This window comes from Oryx dammah, unplaced genomic scaffold, assembly GCF_014754425.2.
Source record: "Oryx dammah isolate SB20612 unplaced genomic scaffold, SCBI_Odam_1.1 HiC_scaffold_7, whole genome shotgun sequence".
In the NCBI taxonomy this organism is placed as follows: Eukaryota; Metazoa; Chordata; class Mammalia; order Artiodactyla; family Bovidae; genus Oryx; species Oryx dammah.
In genome coordinates this window covers 15,288,881-15,312,995 of record NW_024070191.1, presented here as the reverse complement: position 1 = coordinate 15,312,995, position 24,115 = coordinate 15,288,881, and the positions used below count along the sequence as shown (strand labels likewise).

General features: G+C 41.2%; 1 protein-coding gene across 1 annotated transcript; it reads left to right on the top strand.

Annotated features, from left to right (window-relative positions):
- MTNR1A (melatonin receptor 1A) lies at nucleotides 1-23,793 on the top strand. The gene is made up of 2 exons (XM_040243100.1): nucleotides 1-232; nucleotides 22,925-23,793. Exons 1-2 carry the CDS (start codon nucleotides 1-3, stop codon nucleotides 23,791-23,793), a joined length of 1,101 nt encoding a protein of 366 aa, XP_040099034.1.
- Nucleotides 23,794-24,115: the final 322 nt, after the last annotated feature.

Sequence of the window (24,115 nt, the reverse complement as noted above, 5' to 3'; positions counted from 1 at the left end):
ATGGCGGGGCGGCTGTGGGGCTCACCGGGCGGGACCCCCAAAGGCAACGGCAGCAGCGCGCTGCTCAACGTCTCGCAGCCGGTGCCCGGCTCCGGGGACGGCGTGCGGCCGCGGCCCTCGTGGCTGGCCGCCACCCTCGCCTCCATCCTCATCTTCACCATCGTGGTGGACATCGTGGGCAACCTCCTGGTGGTCCTGTCCGTGTATCGGAACAAGAAGCTGAGGAACGCAGGTAGGGACTCTCAGGACCCAGCAGGCTGGACAGGCAAGCCCCCAGCTTTCCCCGACGGCAACCTCTCCCCTGTTCGGCCACCTTTGCAAGCACGCAGCTGCCTTGAGCTGTCAACTGGCTCCTAGAAAATTTAAACTTTTTTCTTAAAACCTGGGGCCTTGAGTCATATTTAAAAATAGAGACCGAAATACTTTTTCTTGAACCAACTAAGAAGCCTTCAATTTCTAAGTCAGAGTCGTATTTTCTTTATTTTTTAGAGGGGGGGACCCACTGTACAATTTTCAGTTTCTGAGCTTTATTAGATTGAGAGAGACCACATATAGGTTGCAGAAAGTTCCTTTCAAATCAGATCAATGAATAAATCAATTGCTTGGTTTGACATGTAACCGATTTTTCCCAGCTTTGTTCAAATATGAGAAAATAGGTAAGCTGGCAAGATGATAGGGAAAGTATTTTCAGTTTTGTTGTCAGGAAGAGTTTTCGGTTTTTAGCATACAAAGAACCACCACAGACACCTATACCTGCTTGGAAAAGTGACTATTATTCTCCCCTCGTTAAACAAATTTGCATTTTAAACATAGATACTGTTGTAATAAAGAGGGTGTTTTCATATACTATACTACTAGAGCTAACTTTGTGCTTGAGTTAAACTTCATTTTTTTTTTCTTCAAGCAATGAATTGAAATTAGTTTATCCTTGGTGGGAGCCCCAGAACAGTTTGTCCGTAGGACACTGGCTATTTGGACCTCTAAATGATAACTAGATGGCTACTTCTGTATTTGGAGGCAAACTTTTAGGAACTGGGGGTGGGGATAGGAAGGAACCATGTGCTTACAAATTTGTTAAAAGCAGTATTTTTGTTCTAAATGGTAGTCAGTCAACAATTTGATTTTGTTGAGTTCCTTTCTGAGAGGGCTCCCTTTTTTCTGTAATGCTTGGCACTGTCCGTAGTTTAAGAATTAATCAACACTTGGTAATATGAATTGAATTGGAGTTGGTCCATTGAATAACCTCACTTCACTGACTGGCTGAAACAAGGTTGCCAAAAGGAATTCCGCCTTCAGGAAGAGGCTCCTAGAAGAAAATGTAGATTGTAGCTCCTTGACATTGGTCTTGGCATTGATTTTTTGAATCCAACATCAAAAGTACAGCAAAAGCAAAAATAAACAAGTGGGACTATATCAAACTAAATGTCTTCTATACAGCAAGGGAAGTCATGCAAACTGAAAAGGCGTCCTATGGAATAGGAGAAAATATTTTCAAATTATATATCTGACAAGGGGCTAATATCCAAAGTCTATAAAGAACTCATACAGCTCAATAGCAAAAAACCCAAACATCTGATTAAAAAATGAGCAGAAGATCTGAATAGACATGTTTCTGAAGACATACTGGTGGTCAACAGGTATAAAAGAAGATGCTCACTATAGTTAATTGCCAGGGAAATGCAAATTAAAATCACAATGAGATAGAACCTCACATCTGTCAGAATGGCTATCATCAAAAAGACAAGAGAGAACAAGTGATGGTAAGGATGTGGAGGGAAGGAACCTTTCTACACTGTTGGTGGGAATGATGATGCAGCCACTATGGAAAACAGTATGGAGGTTCCTCAAAAAATTTAAAATAGAGCTACCACAGGATTCAGCAATTCCAATTCTGGGTATTTACCCAAAGAAAGCAAAACACTAACTTGAAAAGATATATGCACCTCTATGTTCATCTACTGCAGCATTGGTTACAGTAGCCAAGATATGGAAGCAATATTAGTGTCCATTGACAGCTTAAAAGGATAAACAAAATGTTGTGTAAATGCACAATGGGATATTACTCAGCCGTACAGTAGAATCCTGGCGTGCTGCAGTCCATCGGATCGCAAAGAGTTGGACACGACTGAGTAGCTGAACTGAATGGATACAATAGAATGAAATCTTGCTGTCTGTGACAACATAGATAGATCTTAAGGACATTATGCTAAGGGAAATAAATCAGCCAGAGAAAGACAAATAGCATATTATATCTCATACATGTAAATCCAACCCCCCCCAAAAAAAAAACAAGCTCGTGATACAGAAAACAGATTGGTCGTTGTGGATAGATTGCCGGAAATGGGTAGAGAGGTTGAGACAAATGGGTGAAATGTTTTTGTTTCCTTTTTTTAAGTTAAATGGAATTTTCTTAAAAAAAAAAAAAGGATATGAGGAGACCAGCGCTGTGAGCCTGGTATGAGAATTCTCTGTCATATCCCAGGAGCAGAGTTGAGAAACCTGCTTTCTCACCAGGACTGATTTCCTGCCAGTCCCCACTGCACCCTGGATCTCCAGGTTCTGGGCATGCTTGCTCTGATTATGATGGCTTAATCTGCAGTGCAATAGTCTCATTGCGTTAGTGATTGTTTTGACTCCTTGGGTTAGGGTTTAATAACAGGACTTTGCTTTCAACCCTAAATTGTCAAGTAGGGTGTAATTCTCAGATCTTTCTCCAAGAGCTTACCTCACTTCGTTGATATCAACAGTTGCAGCACTTGGAAAGTTTGAATCCTACAGAACCTTTCATTAAAAAAAAATATATATCCACATGCCTGGCACAAGTGTACTTCTTTATGCTTTACGAAAAAGAACTTAGACAAGGTGCTGTCCTGTCACACTGCTTTGTATTTTGATTGTTTGCTGAGCAATTTTTTTGATAGAGTTTATAAAACATTGCATTCCTGGAGCTAACTAGGAGACAGCCCTGTGGTGACCTTAAATATTTGATACTTCTATACTTATGTAATTGGGGCTTTTTATTCAAAAGAACCACTATTACAATTCAAACTATTTGAGGTTTTCTAGAATGAATGGTGGGCTTTCCAGGTGGCTCAGTGCTAAAGAATCTGCCTGCCGATGCAGTATACACAGGAGATGCGGGTTTGATCCCTGGTTCAGGAAGGTCCCCTGGAGAACAAAGTGGCAACCACACCAGTATTCTTGCCTGGGAAATTTCATGGACAGAGAAGGGTGGTGGGCTACAGTCCACGGGGTCACAAAAGAGTCAGACGTGATTTAGTGACTAAACAATAACAGAATTGATGGTAATATGAAACAGTGATAGAGATCACTGATTCGAATATGAGTTTTGGGATCCTTATGAAAAATTATGATTGTACAGTCCTTCAATTTTATTTTATTGGTATTAAGGATGAAAAGATGGATAGGAGAGAAAGGAAGAGGTGAGATAAGAAAATAGGAGTGCCAAGGGATCTTAAACTTTGAACTAGGACTTTCTTTTGGGAAAGTGGTATAATGACATGATTGTGTAAGCTCCCCTCGTCCTGTTCATCAGAACCATAACAGACGCAGACACGAACCCCAGCCAGCCACCAGGATCTTAGGTGCTGACAGACTGTCTGCTGGGCTCCTGTCCAAAATTTGATATTAAGAACCAACAGTATCGTATTTGCATCTTCTGAGCAAATTTCATAGTGTAATGGGAAGATTTCTGCACTGAAACATTGGCATTCATACTTGCTAACTACCTTGTGATCTAAGAAATCAGTTAAGACATCCAAGCCACACATTTCACGTTTGTCAAATACAGAAAATATCTAATCTTTCAGCCTCACAGATTGTTGTGGTTACCTAGTGAGATGATGCATTTGGAAAAGGATACTTTGCAAACTTTGCGTGTGGAAAATGATGCATACGTTGAAAAGCATAAAGCAAGTGTAATTGTGTGTTTTTTTCCCTAGGTACACCTAACACAGGCATATTCAGTTTGTTAAAATAAGCTGTAGACTTATGACTTACACATTTTTCTACATACATGTTGTACTTTAAAACTTTAGGTTAAAAGATAAAGCAAGATTTATTTATTTAAAATTTAATTATCTGGAAGTATAACGTCTACAGAAAATAGGCAATAAATGGAAGTAAGCAAAAGTAATGGGCTCTCACCCATGGCTGATTTGTTCTGCATTGGAGTGCCACAAACCTCTGAGGCTAGTATCTGCACCCTCATAAATTATAAGCAGTGAATTAGAAGGAAGATTGACACATATAAGGGAATGGTACACTTGGCAAACAGCATGGGTAGAAACAGACTCATTAAAAGCAGGTCTGGAAAGCTGAACAAGCACAGCCTTTTATGGGAACTTTGTACAGAAACAAATAACTGCCCAGCATTAACCGATCTCAAGAAGAACAGAGCGCAATGATGGATTTGTTACCTATGACCCTGAGCCATCAAGGAAAGACCTGATCACATTCAGGATGTTCTGCTTAAGAAGACAAGGATGCAATTGTTTAGAAATATACCTTTCTAAAGAGGTTTATTATTATTTTTCAGTTTGGTGCATAGTGGGGTAAACTTTCAGTAGAGTAAAAAAAACCAAAAACATTCCCAGAGTGACCAAGACTGGGTGATCAACACTGGTATTCCACTCCCACACTTGTTTCTTTCAGATCAATATTGAACATTATTCCTGTCTATCCTGTGTCACCACGTGGAAGGGCTGCACAAACTATGGAGAAAACATGGAGCCTCTGCCTTGACTTGTGAATTTTAAACTTGGATGCTCCAGGGCTGGTCTTCAGATGCTTTTAGGTCTTAGCAATGCCTACCTAATATTATTTTCAAATTCAGGTATAGCTTAGTAACATGCATAAAACGTAAGTGTACAGCTCAGTGTATTTTAACATATTTATTTACACAAGTGACCATCACTTTTGGGAAATGATTTGAAACAAGGGTGTTGATAGATGGCACAGCTTGAACTAGAATTTATGCAGAATCCAAGTACTGAAAACCACCACCCTGAAGTTTTTCTATCATCTGTGAGCAGATTATTGCCTGTGTTGAACTTGACTCCTTGCTTGTATCCTTTGCTCAGGCCATGAAGGACAGTGTTTGCTGCCATCTCTGTTAACCTTGACCACACTCACCACCTGGTCATCAGTTCTGCAGCCTGGGTCCCAGTGAATGTGTTCATAGCTGCTTGATTGGGCCCTTGACCATTCTCATCACCTGCGCTAGCTTTTTTTTTTTGCCTCCTTCCCCTCCTTTCTCTGTTTGCCTTCTCTTTTGTTCTTCTCCATTGTCTGCTTTTTGCTCTTTGGTCTCTGATTTTCTTCAACCACATAATTAGATTCAGTCACTTAGTAAAAGTCATACCTGAATCTCTTTTTCCTAATTGTGTCTGTTGAGCATCAGCAAAAAATAGCCCTGAACTTATAAGTGTGTTGTGTGGTACAAGTTCACTCCGTGGTGGCTCAGATGGCAAGGAGTCTACCCTCAATGCAGGAGACCTGGAGTCGGGAAGGTCCCCTGGAGAAGGGCATGGCAACCCACTCCAGTATTCTTGCCCAGATAATTCAATGGACCAAGGAGCCTGGCGGGCTATGGTCCATGGGGTCACAAAGAGTCAGACATGACTGAGTGATTAACACACTATGGATTTCCTAGAAGAATATTGTATATGATATTTTGGTTCTTATGCTAGCTAGTCCACAAGAGCATTCAGACCAACAATATGGCTGAAATAATCTTCAGAATTGCTAGATCACCTGAACTCATGAGCTTCTGAAAAACAACCTGTCTTGTCTGAATTCTGAGCCTCTTGGGATCCTGTGAGGATGGGAAAGAGTGGTGTGGGTCAGAGCTTCTCTTATTAATTCAGAAATGTCAGAAGAGGGTTCGGGTTCATGACATGATAATAGAGAGTGGATTTAGAGTCAGGGATAGGGTGGAAATAAGTATAAGTATGTGCAGCTGCTCGTAAGTTGAGAGGTCTTGTGTGGGAGACCAGTGAATCAGATCCTATAGGGAGGTGTGGAAGGAGCTTGGGAAGAGAATGGGTCCAGAACCGAGGCTCTGGGCCTTCTTTCCTGAATGGATCTGTGTTTATCCATCATCTCTTTGGACTGTTTGCACTTCAGTAAATTGATGGACAAGATCTCTGAGTCCTTTCTGATTCTGAGTCCTTTCATTTATGTGATTATGAAACTGACTACAAAGCTGGGAATCATAGTGCTATGAAACTGACTAGACTGTGTGTGTAGATGGTGATAATTGGTGTCGTAGTTCTTACGAAAGTATGCCTCACTTGTCCTAAACTGCCTGGTTCATTTGTCATATACTGGCTGGAGGAAAATATCTTAATAACATCTTCTTCCCCCACTTTATCTCCCAAGAAATGTTTACAAATCTTAGAAATTTTCCATATGGTTTTCCTTCCTTGGAAGAGCATGAAGTGACCGACTACCCAGAATAATTCAATCCTGTTCTGATGGGCCTCTTTCTGGTTACGGAACAATGGGTTACTTCTCTGGGGCATAATGAGGTTCTCATGAGTTTGGGCAGAATGAGCCAGGGACACATATGATGAGCTGACCAGCAGAGTATGTGAGCAAGCAATCCTGAATGCCTCTGGGTGGGCCATCAAGGAGAGAGGGGCTCCTCCAGGCCTTTCATGACCATTTCAAGCTGTAACTACTCAGGAGGAATGGCCTCAATAGATGGCCAGCCTGGCCATTCAATTTGCAACAATGCACACCTGGAGAACAACGGGTTCCCATAAGCAAATGCTTCCCTCTCACGGAGGTGTTCAAAGGCGGATGTTAGAAGTGGTTCTAAAATAAAGAATCAGACAGTCTCTCCCGCAGTATCAATTTGGAATGTCCATGTAGAGGTCATGAAAGTGGCTTAGTCACATGGTTTCCTGGTGATTTAAAACCCAGAGTTCTGTGAACTCTTTAAAGCCAAAGAAAAACACAGCAGAATCTAAACTATTTATATATGAACCAAGTGCCCGAATCCAAAAAGGAAAATAAAAACAACTTATTTTCAACACTTCTGAGTCATTTTATCCTTTCGGGAACTTTCTTTTAAAAAAAATTATTTATTTTGCTGTGCCAGGTCTTCACTGGGGCATGCAGGATCTAGTTTTCCTAACCAGGCATGGAACCCAGGCCCCCTGCATTGGGAGCATGTAGTCTTGGCCAATGGACCACCAAGAAGTCCCCAGGAACTTTCTTTTTCTTTTTTTAAATAAATTTATTTAATTGGAGGTTAATTACTTTTCAATATTGTATTGGTTTCTTTTTCAATACGCATTCATTCTGCACCTTACATTCTCTTCCCACTGTCAATGATGCTTTCCTGTGATATGCTGAATATCCATGATATCAGGTATAAGGTAACTAAAATAGTAACAAAGGCCTAGATTCTAAGATATACAGTATTCCTCACTGATCTGTCTGGTGTTTTTAATGGTAAATCTAAACCTTTTGTAATAAAACTGAAGCCTCCTTTTTATTACTCTGGTTCATACGCAATTTTGCAAAAATCACTGGCCATCTTTGGTCAACATTTCCATTTAACGCATAAATATTTTACAGCATCCATATCAAATTACCAACCCCGATTATTAAAGGAATTCAGCTTTTCAACTCTACCGTTCTATTTTTAAGTTATTTATGAATTTGTGTTTGAAGTGTTTTTCAAGCTTGAGAAAAATTAAAGCAGGAAACTGCTGGAATTGTACTTCGTGTCACACTTTCACAGACAGCAAATTTGGTCCAATGTCTGTGCATAAAGTGGAAAAATAACTTGTTTGGAATGTCTACTGCTTTGCACTTACAATTTATACAGCAATTTACAGTTTTCAAAGTACTTTCCCACATTTTGTTTTCTTTGTCCTTATAACAGCCTCCTCAGGTAGATAAAGGAAACTAAACCCCCAAATTCACAGATAAATGATCAGTATTTCTTATCTCAGCACACAGCCCAATGTAGTACAGTGGAAGGCGCACAGCAATTAATGTCAGAAGACTCAGGCTGAGTCTTGTATTTGCAATACTTTTATTTGTGGTATGTTTAGAGCCCAGTTTTTTAATCTCTCTAAACCTCAGCTTGTCCATCTGTCCAGTGGGGTACTTATCTCACAGGGATGCTGGGAGGATAAACTTAGATTCTGCCCACCCATCCACCTATATACCTATCACTTTGAAGTCATAAAATACTTTATAAATAAAAGTATTATTATTTTATCCCTGGTGGCTCAGATGGTAAAGAATCTGCCTGCAATGCAGGAGACCCTGGTTTGATCCCTGGGTCGGGAAGATCCCCTGGAGAAGGACATGGCAACCCACTGCAGTATTCTTGCCTGGAAAATCGCTTGGACAGAGGAGCCTGGTGGGCTACAGTCCATGGGACCTCAAAGAGTGGGACACAACTGAACAACTGACAGTTCTTTTTGTGTTAGTACTAGTGTGTATTCTGTGAGTAATTCTTATGTTGTTTTTATTTATTATTGCTCAGGGTTTTTTTAACCTATTTTTAAAAAGAACTTGGAGGCTATGCATGGCAAGAGATGTAATGTCAGAAATTGAAGATTTAGGATCTAATTCTCCTGCAGCATTATGCAAATTTATGGAAATTCTCTGATGCCTCAGTTTCCCCATTTGTAATGAACATTACCTTTCACAGCTAAGTAGGGCTGAGATTCTGATTATTTCAATATCCACCCTCTGAGAGACTGATTATCTCAATAGCCAAACTGTTCTTTAAGTTAAAATGTATTAGTCCTGGAAGCTACGAAAATTTTCTCAGACAGGTATGTTATTATTGAGAAAGTTATGATCTAACTTTTATGTACAAACTTGTAGAATGGAGAATGATTTCAGGCTTAACAAAGTTAATGTTTAATAAAATCCCTAATCTGATTTTATTTCTTCTCAGACTGTTATTTTCTTCCTGTTATTCTCCACGATGTTTGAAATTATTGACTCAAGGCAATATGTTACCTTTAAAGACATTGTATTGATGTTTTCCTTTGCATGCTTAGGCACTGTTTTTGTTTTTTTTTTTAAGTATTTTAATATGGAACTCTAAATTTTTCCAGACTTGTCAAATTCCCTGGAAACATTAGGGCAGTGGTTTTAGATTCCTAAATACATGATTGAATTTGGATCCACATGGCTAAATTTGGATCTTGCATTCTTCCTGTCATTCAGTCTCATAAGAAAGCAGTAATTTTCAGCATTAAATTAATCATGGATGAGATAGAACTTACTTTTGCCAGCTTTCAGAATCAGTTTTCTCTTGGCAATTTAAAAAGTCAACCAAGGATAAAATATAAACCACCTGCTTTTATTTCTCACTAACATTTGAGGGTTCTGCTTTAAAAAAAAAAAAACAAAAAAAAAACCTGCTTTGAAAAATGTCTGCCTTGGAAGTCATTTTAAATCTCCATTGAGCCTCCAAGCTTGTTTTGCTTGTTCTTTATTAACACCTTTGAAAAATAAAAGCTAGAACATTTGAGGTGAATAGTAATGGCAATCCACTCCAGTACTCTTGCCTGGAGGGTCCCATGGACAGAGGAGCCTGGTGGGCTGCAGTCCATGGCGGTCGCTGGGAGACTGAGCAACTTTCACTTTTCACTTTCGTGTATTAGAGAAGGAAATGGCAACCCACTTCAGTGTTCTTGCCTGGAGAATCCCAGGGATGGGGGAGCCTGATGGGCTGCCATCTAGGGGGTCGCATAGAGTCGGACACGACCGAAGTGACTTAGCAGTAGCAGTAAGATCATTACAAGGTACCTTGAATTTCCCTGTTTTTCCTACATATTTTTTCAGTTGTCTAACAGAAATGCCCTATCTTCTAAAAAATAAATACACACACTAAGGATTTTCTAGGCTACCAAAGAGGCCATTAATGGATTGTTTTTGTTTTTGTTTTTATTTTACTTTACAATTCTCTATTGGTTTTGCCATACATTGACATGAAAGAAGCATTTTTTGCCTGTTTAGGACATTGCATGATGTCATCAATATTATCTGTTCTCATTCACAAAGCTGATTCCTTAATCAGCAACCTAATCTTCTCAACTTTCAAATAGGTTAGCTGACCTGAAACCAGAGGACTCTGGGTGATAGCTCAAGGAAATTTAGTGAAATTTAATAATGCTGCAAATGAAGGATAAACTTTTGGGTTTTCTGATTGATGTTCTCTAAATTTTTTTTTCTCCCACAGAGCTGTACATTTTTGGCAACCACACTGAAGAAATTAGTCTTAGAGAAATGGACAAAAAGAAAAAAAAAAAGAATCTACTTGAGTCTGAATACTATTTAGACTATTTCAGGGTGAATTTGAGTTGTTGAGCTTATGGCTTAAAAGGATGCTTACTTGCTTTGATGTTGAGCACTTTTGGTGCTGATTGAACTGCCTGGAAAATCCCATGGATGGAGGAGCCTGGTGGGCTGCAGTCCATGGGGTCGCTAAGAGTTGGACATGACTGAGCGACTTCACTTTCACTTTTCACTTTCATGCATTGGAGAAGGAAATGGCAACCCACTCCAGTATTCTTGCCTAGAGAATCCCAGGGATGGGGGAGGCTGGTGGGCTGCCATCTGTGGGGTCGCACAGAGTCAGACACGACTGAAGTGACTTAGCAGCAGCAGCAGCAGAACTGAGTATTTATTTAAATAAGTATTTATTGAATACCTTCAATATGAGACAATACAAATCCTTGTTGGTTGTCAAAATGCAAGCCACAATGCTAAGCATATGTAAAACATGGCTCCCATTTCAACAGATAACCTTCTCTCGGTTCAGTTCAGTACAGTAGCTCAGTCGTGTCCGACTCTTTGCGACCCCGTGGACTGCAGCACACCAGGCTTCCCTGTCCATCACCAATTCCCGGAGTTTGCGCAAATTCATGTCCATCAAGTTGGTGATGCCATCCAACCATCTCATCCTCTGTCATCCCCTTCTCCTCCTACCTCCAGTCTTTCCCAGCATCAGGGTCTTTTCCAATGAATCAACTCTTCACATGAGATGGCCAAAGTATTGGGGCTTCAGCTTCAGCATCAGTCCTTCCAATGAATATTCAGGACTGATTTTCTTTAGAATGGACTGGTTGGATCTCCTTGCAGTCCAAGGGACTCTCAAGAGTCTTCTCCATCACCACAGTTCAAAAGCATCAATTCTTTGGTGCTCAGCTTTCTTTATGGTCCAATTCTCACATCCATACATGACTACTGGAAAAACCATAGCTTTGGCTAGATGGACCTTGATTGACAAAGTAATGTCTCTGCTTTTTAATATGCTGACTAGGTTGGTCATAGCTTTTCTTTCAAGGAGAAAGTGTCTTTTAATTTCATGGCTGCAGTCAAGGTACTTTTAAAATTTTCTTCTTTTATTTTCAAATAAAAATAAAACATGGAATGTAAAGGTGTAAGACTCAGAACATGTTATATAACAGGAAAACTTTTCAAGTTGATAGGTAGGTGATAGCTGGAGCTTAAAGTAGTCATGAGCATTTTTAAAAGTGTAACCTCAGGATGAAAGAATAGAGGGTAATAAACAGAGAAATGTGACCTTTCCTTTAAGGGCAAATGAATGAGAGAACATCATTAGAGGCAATAGTAAGAGTCAAGAATAGAGACAAAAGCAGAGCTTTAAGGAGAATATATTGGCCCTATATCTTGTGAAGAAATTAATATAGCCTGAAGAAATACTTATTGGGGAAGGTTCGAGGACCAACCTGCTAACTTAAATTCATAAGAATTTTCTCATGTATCTATTAAATGGCAGATAATAAATGTTTATAATCAATGATTTGTATTTTTTCTTATGTAATTTTCTGAAACACTTAGGAATACAAAACTCTCTTGTGATCTAGAAAGGGATAATGTACTTTTATCTTCCATACATTCAACTTCTTTTTTTTTTTCTTTACTTAAATACTTGTTGGGTGTCTCCTAGGTACAAAGTCTAGGATAATATTGGAGCTTGGGACATAGTTCTTTGGCAAAACAAACAGTATTCCAGTTAATTAATTTTAAGATTTGGTTTACATTTTAATGTATACTTTTAAAAGTTTTATTTGCTAGTTTTTTTGTAAGTTTTAATTTCATTTGTGCCCTTTTTACTTGACTTATTCTACTAGCTGACATTAATTATTTCCTCTATTTAGAGTTTGAAGTACTTTCAGTTATTCTCATTCTTTTACCAAATAAGTTTTTTACAAAGGTTGCTACATGTAACAAATATATATGTTTATATATATCATGCATATACTATATAGATGTATGCATATACTTTAGATGTATGCTTTTTAAATATTCTCTAAGTACATCAGAAAAAGAACCAAATTTTGAAGTTTTAAAACTTAGTTTTATGAGAATCTTATAGTTCTGTACTGTTAGCATTTTTTATTTCTCATTTAATTTTAGCATATAAAAAGGGCAATGATATGACTGTACCATTTCTAATATTTACTGGCCACCTTGTGTGGCATACGAAATCTTAGTTCCCTGACCAGGGATCAAACCTGTGCCCCTTGTGTTGGAAGCACAGACTCTTTACAGACTCTTAACCACTGGACCACCAGGCAAGTCCCACCAGTTTTAATATTGACAGAAATTTTTTTTTTTTAATTTAGCAATTTAGAGTTCTTCTCTAATTAAATAGCAATATTATTAAGTGGCATTAATTTGTCTACTAAAGCTGGCATTTCCCTGAGACCTTCAAAACCAGGAAAGGTGTCTAAGGAAATAAAGACTACCCCCAGGGGCTCAGTGGGGAAAGAATCTTCCTGCTGTGCAGAAGACACAGGAGACCTGGGCTCGATCCCTGGGTCAGGAAGATCCCCTGGAGAAGGACATGGCAACCCCCTCCAGTATTCTGGCCTGGAAAATCCCATGGTCAGAGGAGCCTGATGGGCCACAGCCCATGGGGTCGCAGAGTCCCACATGACTGAGCTAACACACACACATCCCAAGTAGAGTCAATAGAGTTTTTTGGTTGCCTTTTAAAAAATGTGGTTCAAGTGTTCCATTTCTGTCTTTAAAGTTTCCTCCCTCATTCTGTGATATAAAAAATAGTGCAGACGTGAGTAATTTGTAGTCAGTGTAAAGTTGAAAGACTGGATCAATATGGCTATAATATGGGTATTTACATATTACAGGTGTCTCTCTGACCCATCCTTCTAAGAACAGAATGACCAGATCTAGAAAATGAGCAGAATCCTTAAGTAAGATTTCACATCTTTAAAAACTCAAAATTGAGCTTGGGCAAGAGGGTCAGGTGTATTACCTTTTTTTTTCTCAAGTCCTTTTTTGTATTTTTTAAATTGAAACATAGGTGATGTGCAGTGGTACGTTTCTGTACTGTATTCCTTTATGTTGAGCTCCTTATGGTGTTCTTAATCTCTTTTATTGTAGAGAGGCTGCATTTATCTAACAGTTAAGAGCAGCTAGTCGTCATCTGTGTTCACAGTGTTAGGGAGTCATGGCCGAATTAAGGAGCAGAATGGGGAAGTGCAGCACGACAGAGAAAGAGACTGAAGACCCAGGAAGGAAGTAGGGTGGAGGTGGCCAGAGGGCCAAGCTATCCTCACACGCAGCCGTGCGGTGTAGGAACAGCACTTCTACTATTCAGGCAAGGTAGTCTAAGGACAGGTCTCCTGGGAACAGGGTGTTATGTTTCAGAGACTTTAAGGAGGATGAAGGCGGAGAGAAGGGGTCAGGAAGAACGTCACCGATGACTGGAGAGAAGTTTAAGCAACGTGGTGTGAGTAGCACCCAGATATTCTAGAAAGTGAATTCAAAATTGGTGGAAAGGAAATAGACAGCCTTGCTTGACAAATTGGAGGGGAGAGGAAGAGGCTGATAGCCGGAGGGAACAGGAGGGTAAGAGTAGGTTTGTTTGGGGACTTCCCTGGTAGTCCAGTGGTTAAGAATCCACCTCCCAATGCAGGAGAGAGACACGGATTCTATCCCTGATTCGGGAAGATTCCACATGCTGCAGAACAACTAAGCCCATGCTCCACAACCAGAGAAAAGCCAGCACACCACAGCAAAGACCCAGCGCAGCCAAAGAGAAAGTTTTAAAAAGAAAAGCAAATGAAGCAACTGACAACTAATCTCAAAAATATACAAGCAACTCCTGCAGCTCAATTCCAGAAAAATAAATGACCCAATCAAAAAATGGGCCAAAGAACTAAACAGACATTTCCCCAAAGAAGACATACAGATGGCTAACAAACACATGAAAAGATGCTCAACGTCACTCATTATTAGAGAAATGCAAATCAAAACCACAATGAGGTACCATTTCACGCCAGTCAGAATGGCTGCGATCCATAAGTCTACAAGCAATAAATGCTGGAGAGGGTGTGGAGAAAAGGGAACCCTCTTACACTGTTGGTGGGAATGCAAACTAGTACAGCCACTATGGAGAACAGTGCCCTTAAAAAACTGGAAATAGAACTGCCTTATGACCCAGCAATCCCACTGCTGGGCATACTCACCGAGGAAACCAGAATAGAAAGAGACACATGTATCCCAATGTTCATCGCAGCACTGTTTATAATAGCCAGGACATGGAAGCAACCTAGATGTCCATCAGCAGATGAATGGATAAAGAAAGCTGTGGTACATACACAAAATGGAGTATTACTCAGCCATTAAAAAGAATACATTTTAATCAGTTCTAATGAGGTGGATGAAACTGGAGCCGATTATACAGAGTGAAGTAAGCCAGAAAGAAAAACACCAATACAGTATACTAACGCATATATATGGAATTTAGAAAGATGGTAACGATAACCCTGTATGTGAGACAGCAAAAGAGACACAGATGTATAGAACAGTCTTTTGGACTCTGTGGGAGAGGGCAAGGGTGGGATGATTTGGGAGAATGGCATTGAAACATGTATAATATCATATAAGAAACGAATCGCCAGTCTAGGTTCAATGCAGGATACAGGATGCTTGGGGCTGGTGCACTGGGATGACCCAGAGAGATGGTATGGGGAGGGAGGTGGGAAGAGGGTTCAGGATTGGAAACACGTGTACCCCTGTGGTGGATTCATGTTGATGTATGGCAAAACCAATACAATATTGTAAAGTAAAAATAATAATAACAAAAAAAGAAAAGCGGGCTTATTTGCCTGGAGTAGGCCCCTTGCAAGGTGACAGGGATCCAGGGAAGAGCCAGGGTGGACGAGAAGCTTCCTCCAGCCCTGGTGTGCATCTGCTCCGGCGAGCCACCTTTTATGAAGCTGAATGCTGTTTCCACCACAGCCAAGGAGAAGTAAGGAATGTGTGTTTATCCAAAGCCAAGCACATTCCGTGCGTTCTCTTGCATCTTCACCATGGCTGTTAGTATCGTGACTTATTACATATGAAGAGACTGAGGCTCTGATTTACTCGAGGTCATCTAGCAAGCGACATAGTCAGGATTTGAACTCAGGTGTGGCTTGTTTCGGAGCATCTGGTCCACACTCCCTCTGATAATCTAAAAAGACACGTTTCTGAGATACAGTCCTTTGAAGTTCAAGAATGTAAGACAGGGCCAGTGAGCTTTGATGTGCAAAATAAGCCTTCTGCATTCCCTGTACTGCACCCTATCACCTTCAACATCTCAACTTTCTCCTGTCCTACCCTTAAAGTTTAATAAACACATGGAATTTTTTATATCATCCAGGTTTATAAACAGAGTCTTCATTAAACCAGATTTCTCAGAGCTGAGTCTATGGATTTGCTACTTAAAACAAATGAAAAATGTTTCCAAGAGTAGCTGAAGCTCATCCCCCCCACCATTTTAATTGATCTTTACCAGTTTGATGTTAAAGTCCAGGCACAGCAGGGTTTTTTGTGGGGGGGAGTTGAAAAAAATCTTTATGAGCAATGAATTCAGTGAGTCTCTAACTGTGCTCTGCATATGGGTGAAGTCCAGGCTGAAAACGAGAGAGGAATGAATATTGGTCTGTTGAGAAACCCAAATTCGGGCAGATAAGAGCACACAATTTCTGTTGTTTAGAGAGTAGGGATGTATTTGTTCATCCAGGAAACAGTTCTTAGTACCTGTTATGTGCCAGGCACCTTGCTGTCAGGGAGGATTGAAAGATTCCTTCTCACAGTCCTGAATCTCAAATACAGCCTTAGAGGAAGACAGACCTCCACGCATAGGTGGAGGTGAGATGTAGGAAGCATGTCCACCCCTAGTGAGGATGAAAGAATTGAAAAGTGATGCCAAGAAGCATGCAGAGTCTATAACTTGTACCCAAAGAGGTTGGTTGCTTGGTTTGTAAGATGGCATAGAACTAGCTCCTATTTTTCCACTGAGAAGCTGATGACTTCTTTCGAAAACCACTCAGACTCATCATGGAGCTGAAGGTCTGTCTTATTTTGCCTAAAAGCTGAAGTTGAGAACAAGATCAGAGGTGTGGTGCCCACGCTTTGTAGAAAGTGTGCACTCAGGAGGGAGCAGAAGTGAGAGAAGGAGATCAGGCAGGGAACGAGTCAAGCAAGGGTGGGATTGCTGGTGAAGCCTAGACTTGGCCTGATCATGAGGCGAGGGCCTCTAGGAGTAAATCCAACCATGCAGTTGTCACCACTCGAGGCAGGAGGGCTGGCCTTTGTGCACCAGGGTCAGCTGGTCATTCATTGTTCCACTAAGGGCATTTCTCTGGAGAAGGGCGCAGCTGCAGTAAACAGAAGCACCCAGCACTCATCAGAGTTTCCGCGATAAATGCGTTTCATTTATATACACTGAAGATGCTATGTTTATCGTGAAGAGTTGGCTCACATGACTGGGGAGGCTGAGACATCCCGCAGTCTACCATCTGAAGCTGGAGGCTCAGAAGAGCCAGGGCAGAGTTCTAATCTGAGTCTGAAGACCTTTGAGTCAGGAGTGTCTAAGGCAGAAGTCCCAGTCCAGGGGCAGGGGAAGACCGAGGTTCCCGCTCGGTAGATAGCCAGCAAGGCTGAGTTCTCCTTTCCTCCAAATTTTTGTTTTCTTTAGGCCATCGGTGAATTGGATGATGCTCATCCACACTGGGGAGGGCCTCTGCTTTACTCAGTCTACTGATTTCAAAGTACTTTTTTTGAAACACCCTTAGAGACACACCCAGAAATGTTTAACCACATATACCAAGGTAGTGTCAAGTTGACACATAAAATTAACCATCCCAAGCCTGAAGTTCACAGACAAAGCGGTTGAGAAGAAACGATGGATGTCAAGAGGGAGAGTGAGGTCAGACTTGAACCTTGGAGGAAGGACTGGAACCCAGTAAGCCATTAACAGAGATTATTTTAAATTTCAGAGTGCATCGCTATGCTGGTTGTGTGGACTCCTCAGTTCAGTTCAGTTGCTCAGTCGTGTCTGACTCTTTGCGACCCCATGAATCGCAGCACACCAAGCCTCCCTGTCCATCACCAACTCCCGGAGTTCACTCAGACTCAGGTCCATCGAGTCAGTGATGCCATCCAGCCATCTCATCCTCTGTCGTCCCCTTCTCCTCCTGCCCCCAATCCCTCCCAGCATCAGAGTCTTTTCCAATGAGTCAACTCTTCGCATGAGGTGGCCAAAGTACTGGAGTTTCAGCTTTAGCATCATTCCTTCCAAAGAAATCCCAGGGCTGATCTCCTTCAGAATGGACTGGTTGGATCTCCTTGCAGTCCAAGGGACTCTCAAGAGTCTTCTCCAACACCACAGTTCAAAACATCAATTCTTCGGCGCTCAGCCTTCTTCACTAGGTGTCTGTAAAAGCAGATAGGTTGTATCTATCCGGAGTTACCCAGAGCTGAGATGGAAGAGATGACCTTACAAGGTGTCTAACTGTGAATACTCTTATCTGGTAGAATTCTTAAATGAAAAATAGGAACTCTCTTTCCTCCTACACACACACACACACACACACACGCACGCACGCACGCACGCACACACACACGCACGCACCCCCCAGCTGTGACAAAGCCTCTAGCTGAGCTCCCCAACAACATCTGCATAGAATCTAAGGCTTCATTTTTTTTCTTATTCTCTTGTAAAATAGGATCTTTTCAAAGAAAAGTAAATGAATCATTTGATTATGGTAATTATTTGAAGAGAAAAGAAGCATAATCACTATAAAATAAATGGAGCAGAGGATTAAAGCCATGAAAGAAATTTGTGACATCACTTATTATCTTTTAAAACTTAAAAATCTATATCAAGCCCATTTGTCATCATAACGTTCTGGGTAAAAATGTACTGTTTTGATGACAATTTAATTTGTAACTGAGTTTCATATATTCTACTCATTTTTAAGGTATTAAACATGCTGAGTCAAAAAATTTATTGAAATATGCCCATGTTAGAATTTAAACATTTTATTGGTAATTGAAATTGAACTGTGGGAAAAATAAATTTGTATTTATTGCTTCAATTTGGCTTAGTATAACCAATTTTCAAAGAAAATTGTTTTCATGACAATCTATCTGAAATGCCTACTTACATGCAAAACCTTCCCTTTTTTAGTCACTGCAGCTTTTTTACTTCACTTCTTTGCAGCATTTTTCAGGATGGAATAGAATTTTTCAGACAGAAAACTCACAAAGGTTATTTTATTTCAGATGTTGGGAGAAGACAATTTAATTTACTTCCTTGAACATTAGAGCAGAAGTCTCAGCTGGGTACTATTCAGGATACAAATATCAGGCAGAGAATCTCAGGGGACTACAGTGTGGACACAGAAGAGAGCCAAGTTTACAAGTAAATGTAATCGAAGCAAAATACACACCAGTCTGCCTGAAACGTTCTTCCCACTCTGTCCAGCCCCCTCCCTTCCTCTCTGTCTTGTCTTCTGTACATACTCATGTTGTACTTCTTCCTTCTCTTTTAAATTGTGTTTGTTTTTCTAAGATTGAGGGTCGGAGGAATCCTGACCGTTCATTCTCATTTCCCCAGAACCTATTCACTTAATGCATTTTTACTGAATGGAATTTATTACAATGTTTCCTAAATTGAAAGATGTAAAAATTAAGTGATTTAGGAACCTTCAAAAGAGAAAGCTCTTCCGTGTGGTGGGGCAAAGAAGTGAAGGTTCTAAGCATTTCTTTTAACACAGACTGGGAGTGATGGGGAGCAATGAAAAGTTAGATGAGGAGCTGCTCAGGACAGAAGAAGAGTATGAAACAAAGGAAAACAAACCACAAAAGTAAATAAAGTAAGGCCCCTACATATGAGCCTTCAAGCGGCAAACTTTCAAAGATATCAACGTACATTCACATGTCCAGCCACCTAAGTTCTGTCTGGGGAGGCACTAATAGCTTTTGAGACATGGGAGCTGAACATAGAATGGTACACAAGGGTTGTAACAGCCTTTCTTCCACAATGTGATTCAGTGCTACTCGTTATTTATGATGAGAACAAAAAGAGCTACTATCCAGACCACACAGGATCAGTTTTTTCAAGAGGGGAGATAGAATTGAATCCAGCAAGGAACCAGAACCTGTACCACCCACGTCAGGTGTGAGTGAAGTTGCAGCTTGCCCTCCATCACCTACTGCTGACAATCGGCGCTACCATCTCCCACCTCCTCTCCCCCGTCCTGTCAGTAATTCTTTTTGCCTGTTCACTTGATGACAGCCCCTGTGTGCCAGCTGTTGTTCTACTGTATTTTTCAAAGTACTGTAAGATTCAGTTCAGTTCAGTCGCTCAGTCGTGTCCGACTCTTTGAGACCCCATGGACTAAAGCACGCCAGGCCTCCCTGTCCATCACCAACTCCCAGAGTTCACCCAAACTCATGTCCATTGAGTCGATGATACCATCCAACCATCTCATCCTCTGTCGTCCCCTTCTCCTCCTGCCCTCAATCTCTCCCAGCATCAGGGTCTGTTCAAATGAGTCAGCTCTTCGCATCAGGTGGCCAAAGTATTGGAGTTTCAGCTTTAGCATCAGTCCTTCCAATGAACATCCAGGACTGATTTCCTTTAGGGTGAACTGGTTGGATCTCCTTGCAGTCCAAGGAACTCTCAAGAGTCTTCTCCAACACCACAGTTCAAAAGCATCAATTCTTTGGCACTCAGCTTTCTTTATAGTCCAACTCTCACATCCATACATGACCACTGGAAAAATCATATCCTTGACTAGATGGACCTTTGTTGACAAAGTAATATCTCTGCTTTTTAATATCCTGTCCAGGTTGGTTCCTTCCAAGCAGTAGCATCTTTTAATTTCATGGCTGCAGTCACCATCTGCAGTGATTTTGGAGCCCTCCAAAATAAAGTCAGCCACTGTTTCCACTGTTTTCCCATTTATTTGCCATGAAGTGATAGGACTGGATGCCATGATCTTTGTTTTCTGAATGTTGAGCTTTAAGCCAACTTTTTCATTCTCCTCTTTCACTTTCATCAAGAGGCTCTTTAGTTCTTCTTCACTTTCTGCCATAAGGGTGGTGTCATCTACATATCTGAAGTTATTGATATTTCTCCCGGCAATCTTGATTCCAGCTTGTGCTTCTTCCAGCCCAGTGTTTCTCATGATGTGCTCTGCATAGAAGTTAAATAAGCAGGGTGACAATATACAGCCTTGACATACTCCTTTTCCTATTTGGAACCAGTCTGTTGTTCCATGTCCAGTTCTAACTGTTGCTTCCTGACCTGTATACAGGTTTTTCAAGAGGCAGGTCAAGTGGTCTGGTATTCCCATCTCGTTCAGAATTTTCCACAGTTTATTGTGATCCACACAGTCAAAGGCTTTGGCATAGTCAATAAAGCAGAAAGATGTTTTTCTGGAACGCTCTTGCTTTTTTGATGATCCAGCGGATGTTGGCAATTTGTTCTCTGGTTCCTCTGCCTTTTCTAAATCCAGCTTGAACATCTGGAAGTTCATGGTTCACGTATTGCTGAAGCCTGGCTTGGAGAATTTTGAGCATTACTTTACTAGCGTGTGAGATGAGTGCAGAAGCAAGTGAAGAGTGCAGAGTGAAGAAGATGCTTTGGCATTGCCTTTCTTTGGGATTGGAATGAAAACTGACCTTTCCCAGTCCTGTGGCCACTGCTGAGTTTTCCAAATTTGCTGGCATATTGAGTGCAGCACTTTCACAGCATCATCTTTCAGGATTTGAAATAGCTCAACTGGAATTCCATCACCTCCACTGCTGCTGCTGCTGCTAAGTTGCTTCAGTCATGTCTGACTCTGTGTGACCCCATAGATGGCAGCCCACCACTAGCTTTCTTCCTAATGATGCTTCTAAGGCCCACTTAACTTCATATTCCAGGATGACTTCACATGCTAGATGAGTGATCACACCATAGTGATTATCTGGGTCGTGAACATCTTTTTTGTACAGTTCTGTGTATTCTTGCCATCTCTTCTTAATATCTATAAGATTAAAAATGTTTAATTTTTTTCTGTGTTTGTTTTTTATGTATTTTGGCTTCCCTGATGGCTCAGATGGTAAAGAATCTGCCTGTAAAGCAGGAGACCTGGGTTCGATCCTTGGGTTGGAAAGATCTCTTGGAGAAGGGAATGGTAACCCACTCCACTGTTCACCCCTAGAGAACCCCATGGACAGAGCTACAGTCCATGGTGTCACAAAGAGTCGTGCATGACTGAGCGATTAGCACTTTTATGTATTATGTGTGTGAAAAGTATTATAAACCTATTACAGTACAGTACTATATAGCCAATTCTACTAGTTGGGTTCCTAGGCTAACTATGTTGGACATGCAAACAAATTGGACTTAATATGCTCTCAGGACAGAACTTATTCATATATAGGGGACTTAACTTTAACATACTTGTAAAAGAGCTTGTAAAATTTGACTGGAGTATACTTAAACTGTAAAATATGTTAAATTATTGTGTTCATATAAAATTGTTACTTACCCTGATTATCTAGAGTTTAATTTTTCTACCTTGTTTATAAAATTTAAAAGCATTTCTCCCTTTTCCTTTGGATTGAGGTGAGACAGTTGTAGAGAATTTATTGATCACCTATCATGTGACAGACACTGCTCAGTACTTGACAGAGATGGCCTCATTTAGTCCTCATCATACCCTGTAAAGACAATGTCATCATTATCTCCACTTACAGAAGAGGAAATTGAAGTTTGATGTAATAATGTAACTTGCCCCAGTTAGACAGCTAGTAAGGGGCGAAGCCAATATTCTAACCCAGCCACTGATAATGGGATGCTTTTTCTCACAACTACGATATGGATGAGGGCCCTCTGTTTTCCAGGAATAGGAATTTGAGAACCTTTGAAGAGCTAGAGAGAGATAAAAGGCCTGGAACTTAGGGAAGTCCTGCCTGGCTTGAGGTTTAAAAAAAAAGCAATATGAGGTTTCTCAGATAATGTAGACGATTCCAGAATAAAACACATGATGGGCGTATCCTGAACTCAAGATTTTTTTTTTTTTTTTAAGCACAAGAGAAACCAAGGAGTTAAAAGAGAACAGTTCTGACCACGAAACATGCCTTGTTTGGGGGAATCCGGGAGCTTGGGAACAGTGGAGTTGATCTGATAAGGACAGTGAAGAGTTCAGTTCTCGGGGAAATGGCTTCCGCTTCTTTTAGAATGCAGCAGAAGCTGTGATGTCATGTCACCCGAGTGGCAGTCCCAGCTCTTTTTTAAAACCTGTGAAAGAAAACCCATGAGACCCGCGTGAAACTGGCCCTACCCACAAAGGAAATGGCAGCTCACTCCAGTCCCCTTGACTGGAAAATCCCACGGGCAGAGGAGCCAAGGGGGCTCCCGTCCATGGGGTCGCAGAGAGTAGGGCACGACTGAGTGACCAACACTTTTCACTGTCTTTCAGGAACTGCCGGGTCATCCGAGCAGCCGACACAGCTCTTTCTTGAACACCTGTGAAAGAAAACCCATGCAACCCGTGTGAGACTGGCCCTAACCCATGTTTTCTAAACCTTTCTCTTTTAGGGAATGTGTTTGTGGTGAGCCTGGCAGTTGCAGACCTGCTGGTGGCCGTGTATCCGTACCCCTTGGCGCTGGCGTCTATAGTTAACAATGGGTGGAGCCTGAGCTCCCTGCATTGCCAACTTAGTGGCTTCCTGATGGGCTTGAGCGTCATCGGGTCCGTTTTCAATATCATGGGAATTGCCATCAACCGCTATTGCTGCATCTGCCACAGCCTCAGATACGACAAGCTGTATAGCAGCACGAATTCCCTCTGCTACGTGTTCTTGATATGGATGCTGACGCTCGTGGCGATCATGCCCAACCTGTGTGTGGGGACCCTGCAGTACGACCCGAGGATCTATTCCTGTACCTTCACGCAGTCCGTCAGCTCAGCCTACACGATCGCGGTGGTGGTGTTCCATTTCATAGTTCCGATGCTCGTAGTCATCTTCTGTTACCTGAGAATCTGGGCCCTGGTTCTTCAGGTCAGATGGAGGGTGAATCCTGACAATAAACCGAAACTGAAGCCCCAGGACTTCAGGAATTTTGTCACCATGTTTGTGGTTTTTGTCCTCTTTGCCATTTGCTGGGCTCCTCTGAACTTCATTGGTCTCGTTGTGGCCTCGGACCCCGCCAGCATGGCACCCAGGATCCCCGAGTGGCTGTTTGTGGCTAGTTACTATATGGCATATTTCAACAGCTGCCTCAATGCGATCATATATGGACTACTGAACCAAAATTTCAGGCAGGAATACAGAAAAATTATAGTCTCATTGTGTACCACCAAGATGTTCTTTGTGGATAGCTCTAATCATGTAGCAGATAGAATTAAACGCAAACCCTCTCCGTTAATAGCCAACCGTAACCTAATAAAGGTGGACTCTGTTTAAAAATGCAGAGCGTGAATGGTAAGATCTGAACACTGCTCCAGGCCTTACTCATTTTCATTCCCTCTTGGTAGATGCCTAGAAAAACAATGTGGAGGAGAAAGCTTAGGTCTTCAAAGTTTGTTTCTATATGTCTGAGCTAATGTGCTGTCAGCATTTTGAACAAGTCTCTGGTTCTACTTACCAAGAGAAACAGAACATACCGTGAGTTATACGTTCATTGAAGAGTATAGTTCAGGGAGCAGAGCGGGAGATAATTTTAAGAAAAATGCTGAATGCATTCAAGTGGAGAAAGTGTGCAAACTTTTCTTTTATTGCCAAGTGC